The sequence below is a fragment of the Oratosquilla oratoria genome, chromosome 30 (genome assembly GCF_046742065.1).
Source record: "Oratosquilla oratoria isolate Oo_2021 chromosome 30, ASM4674206v1, whole genome shotgun sequence".
Lineage (NCBI taxonomy): Eukaryota > Metazoa > Arthropoda > Malacostraca > Stomatopoda > Squillidae > Oratosquilla > Oratosquilla oratoria.
Genome location: NC_134806.1, coordinates 18,651,175 through 18,656,174, shown reverse-complemented (window position 1 = coordinate 18,656,174; position 5,000 = coordinate 18,651,175). Strand labels below are relative to the sequence as shown.

The 5,000-nt window shown below is 38.0% G+C and overlaps 1 protein-coding gene across 1 annotated transcript in view; it reads right to left on the bottom strand.

The window, feature by feature from the left end:
* LOC143041225 (uncharacterized) overlaps nucleotides 1-5,000 on the bottom strand; it is a 1,032,631-nt gene that overhangs the window by 997,826 nt on the left and 29,805 nt on the right. Inside the window, exon 3 of the mRNA XM_076213067.1 lies at nucleotides 4,985-5,000. This exon is cut by the window's right edge and continues 122 nt beyond it. Coding sequence (XP_076069182.1) covers nucleotides 4,985-5,000 — 16 coding nt within the window. The remainder of the gene's footprint in view (nucleotides 1-4,984) is intronic.

The window sequence follows — 5,000 nt, the reverse complement described above, 5'->3', positions numbered from 1 at the left end:
TATATATATATATATATATGTATATATACATACATATACCAAGGCTTTTTCCCCCTTACATATATATATATATATATATATATATGTATATATATATATATATATATATATATATATATCTTTCTCTTTCTCTTTCTCTTTCTCTTTCTCTTTCTCTTTCTCTTTCTCTTTCTCTTTCTCTTTCTCTTTATCTTTCTCTCTCTCTCTCTCTCTCTCTTTTTCTTTCTTTCTCTCTCTCTCTCTCTCTCTCTCTCTCTCTCTCTCTCTCTCTCTCTCTCTCTCTCTCTCTCTCTCTCTCTCTCTCTCTCTCTCTCTCTCTCTCTCTCACACACACACACAGTCGATCTCACTTTATCCGTTTCCTTTATGTCTGTCTTTCTCGTTTCAGACAATTCTCACAATAGAGGCAGTCTGGTCAGGTTGAGGACCTAGTGGAAGCTTTCCCTGGTGTCCTGAGTTGATTAATCAACTTAAGGCTATTCAGGTGGAGCGTATTGTTAGCTCCTTCATCATAGTGTTCTTCTTTGAGTTGAATAAAATCCTATGGCTCATGTTAGAAAGAAGTCTCCACATGACGTCCATGTTATGGAGCTCTTTTTTCGATTGATATGTTGATATATTTAGAATTTAATTGTCACTTATATTCTTAATATAATTATCATTCTGCCACGGGACCAACGCTCTACTGTCACAAGTCTGTGTAACCTTGTGGAAGTGTGACAGCTTGTTCCAACCATCATTCTGTTCGGGTTCGGTGCTGGAGAACCTGTATCCCTTTTGGGGAGCAATAGACTTGTGGGAGGTACTAATTAGGAAGTTCGAGAAGGTGGGACAGGCCTAGCAAGCCACTACCGGATCTACCAATCGCTCAAGAAACTCATCATACTGACAGGCGGCGACGCCTAACAGGTGTCTGGTAAATTATTACTATAAACCGGTCTGGTGGTTCGTGATGGTCCAGCATCTTTCTAGTCCTGGATTCCAGTCCTGTATTTCTCTCCGATTCATAGCAGTCCTAGTGCCTTGGGCAAAGGTAACAGAATCGATAACAGCCACGCGTCTCTTAACATGGTCTTTACCTTCTTCTTCTATGAATTGGTCAGCGATCTTTGTCTTGATGCCAGGAGGAATTCAGGATTGTATGCTTCTATTCAAGTAGAAATGTAAATCAGTGAAGTATTCCATGTAGCTTCACGTGAGCCAGAAATTATAATCGACTCGTGCCTTCAGCTCTTTGTTGGGTTATTTGTGTTATTGTCGACAGAAGTTCATAAAATAAAAGAGGACTTCAGCCTTTGCCTTTATCTGAGTTTAGAAGGTTCTTCGAAAACGAAGAATGTGTTCTGAAGATAAAAAAAAACGAAAAAAAAAAAAAAAACGAAAAAAAAAAATCTCTTTGTAGTCGAATTTGTTCCCCCTCTTTCGTGTTCACATGACTACAGGATATGAAGAATGTGTCTTCTGAAAAAAAAAAAATAATAATAATAAAAAAACGAAAAACAAAAATCTCTTTGTAGTCGATATTTTTTCTCTCTCTCGTGTTCACAAGACTACAGGATTCCCTTCCAGATTGTTCCTCAGATTCCAGAAGCTCGAGCAGAACCTCGACCTTCGACCTCTTGCACGGATGAATAATGACTCACTCTCTAGAGTCGTTCTCCAAACATAACACGTAAGACGGTTTGTTCAGCTTTATGAATCCTTGTCCTAAGTTTACCGAGTCTTCAATATACGTTTCATGAAGCCCTGGGCTACGCTTACCCCTTTTGACTTCTTTAGGGTGTGTAAGATACGAATAAAATCGTCTGCTATTCACAGCAATAAAAGGATTGAAGCCCTGGGCTACTTTTATCCCTTCTAACTCCTTTAGGGTTTGTCTGACATGAACAAAATCGTCTGCTGTTCACAGCAATAGAATAATTTTACGTTAGTCTGAATAAAATTGGTTAAAGGTCCACTGAATTCTATTGGGTCAATCGAGATGTCATTATAAGAACCTTGTAGGACTAAAAGATTCCCTTCTGACTCCTTTAAGGTTTGTCTGATATGAACAAAATCGTCTGCTGTTCACAGCAATAAAATAATTTTGCGTTACCCAGAATACAATTGGTTAAAGGTCCACTGAGTTCTGTTGAGTCAATCGAGATGTCATTATAAGAACTTTGTAGGACTAAAAGGTTCCCTTCTGACTCCTTTAAGGTTTGTCTGATATGAACAAAATCGTCTGCTGTTCACAGTAATAAAATAATTTTACGTTAGCCAGAATACAATTGGATAAAGGTCCACTGAATTCTATTGGGTCAATCGGGATGTCATTATAAGAACCTTGTAGGACTAAAAGGTTCCCTTCTGATTCCTTTAAGGTTTGTCTAACATGAACAAAATCATCTGCTGGTCACAGCAATTTTGCGTTAGGCAGAATGCAATTGGTTAAAGGTCCACTGATTTAATTGGGTCAATCAAGATGTCATTATAAGAACCTTGTAGGACTAAAAGGTTCCCTTCCCTTCCCTAAGGTTTGTCTGATATGAACAAAATCGTCTTCTGGTCACAGCAATAAAATAATTTTACGTTAGCCAGAATAAAATTTGAACAAAATCGTCTTCTGGTCACAGCAATAAAATAATTTTACGTTAGCCAGAATAAAATTGGTTATGGGTCCAGTGATTCAATTGGGTCAATCGAGATGTCATTATAAGAACCTTGTAGGACTGAAGGATTCCCTTCCCTTCTCTAAGGTTTGTCTGATATGAACAAAATCGTCTGCTGTTCACAGCAATAAAATAATTTTACGTTAGGCAGAATGCAATTGGTTAAAGGTCCACTGATTTAATTGGGTCAATCAAGATGTCATTATAAGAACCTTGTAGGACTAAAAGGTTCCCTTCCCTTCCCTAAGGTTTGTCTGATATGAACAAAATCGTCTTCTGGTCACAGCAATAAAATAATTTTACGTTAGCCAGAATAAAATTGGTTATGGGTCCAGTGATTCAATTGGGTCAATCGAGATGTCATTATAAGAACCTTGTAGGACTGAAGGATTCCCTTCCCTTCTCTAAGGTTTGTCTGATATGAACAAAATTGTCTGCTGGTCACAGCAATAAAATAATTTTACGTTAGTCTGAATAAAATTGGTTAAAGGTCCACTGATTCAATTGGGTCAATCGAGATGTCATTATAAGAACCTTGTAAGACTAAAAGATTCCCTTCTGACTCCTTTAAGGTTTGTCTGATATGAACAAAATCGTCTGCTGTTCACAGCAATAAAATAATTTTACGTTAGCCTGAATGAAATTGGTTAAAGGTCCACTGATTCAATTGGACCAATCGAGATGTCATTATAAGAACCTTGTAGGACTAAAAGATTCCCTTCTGAATCCTTTAAGGTTTGTCTGATATGAACAAAATCGTCTGCTGGTCACATCAATAAGATAATTTTACGTTAGTCTGAATAAAATTGGTTAAAGGTCCACTGATTCTATTGGGTCAATCGAGATGTCATTATAAGAACCTTGTAGGACTAGAAAGTTCCCTTCCCTTCCCTAAGGTTTGTCTGATATGAACAAAAACGTCTTCTGGTCACAGCAATAAAATAATTTTACGTTAGTCTGAATAAAATTGGTTAAAGGTCCACTGTTTCAATTGGGTCAATCGAGATGTCATTATAAGAACCTTGTAAGACTAGAAAGTCCCTGTCAAGTGAACAACATTATCCGACCTTGGCAATCTAAAATGATCAAACAAGTCATTGGGTTCATGAAATGTCAAACTTCATTATCAAATTTTGCTAAAATAATCTTATTAATTCAAAGATATGATTGCGATACTACAAAGTACAATGTCGTAGTCGTGTACATAAGTTTTTTTTTACACTATTTAGGATCCCCTGTGTGTGTACCCATGTATGTAATTCTCATTATGGTGTTAAGGTGTCTCTCAAGCAGCATTAAGGACTTAAGAAAGTTTCCGTCCAATAACATTTGTATTTGAAATAAACATCATACTAAGAAACTATAAAGTTCACAGATAGACACCCGACTCATTCCGTCTCGAGGGTGACGTTCCATGTAATTTTCGTTCAAATTCGTCTCTAATTTGGATTACCATCTTCGGTGTTGACCTTGTGGGAAGAATTATAAAAGAAAAAAGACAAACAGATCTTACCAATGTGGCCGAGAATCTCGATATTTATTGGATACAGAGTATCATTACTGGGATGTTCCTGTGAACGGGACAGTGAGAACATCACTCTAAAACTGCCAACTTTGATGAATAAAACGAACTGGAGACTTCAGATTGTCTTACCTGAAGAACAAGGTGGTGAGGGGTCTCCATAAGAACATTACTCTAAAACTGCCAACTTCGATGAATAAAACGAACTGGAGACTTCAGATTGTCTTACCTGAAGAACAAGGTGGTGAGGGGTCTCCATAAGACCATCACTCTAAAACTCCCAACTTTGATGAATAAAACGAACTGGAGACTTTGTAGGGTCTTACCTGAAGAACAAGGTGGTGAGGGATCTCCATAAGAACATCACTCTAAAACTCCCAACTTCGATGAATGAAACTAACTGGAGACTTCGTAGGGTCTTACCTGAAGAACAAGGTGGTGAGGGGTCTCCATAAGAACATCACTCTAAAACTCCCAACTTTGATGAATAAAACGAACTGGAGACTTTGTAGGGTCTAACCTGAAGGACAAGGTGGTGAGGGATCTCCATAAGAACATCACTCTAAAACTCCCAACTTCGATGAATGAAACTAACTGGAGACTTCGTAGGGTCTTACCTGAAGAACAAGGTGGTGAGGGGTCTCCATAAGAACATCACTCTAAAACTCCCAACTTTGATGAATAAAACGAACTGGAGACTTTGTAGGGTCTAACCTGAAGGACAAGATGGTGAGGGGTCTCCATAAGAACATCACTCTAAAACTCTCAACTTCGATGAAGAAAACGAACTGGAGACTTCGTAGGGTCTTACCTGAAGGACAAGGTGG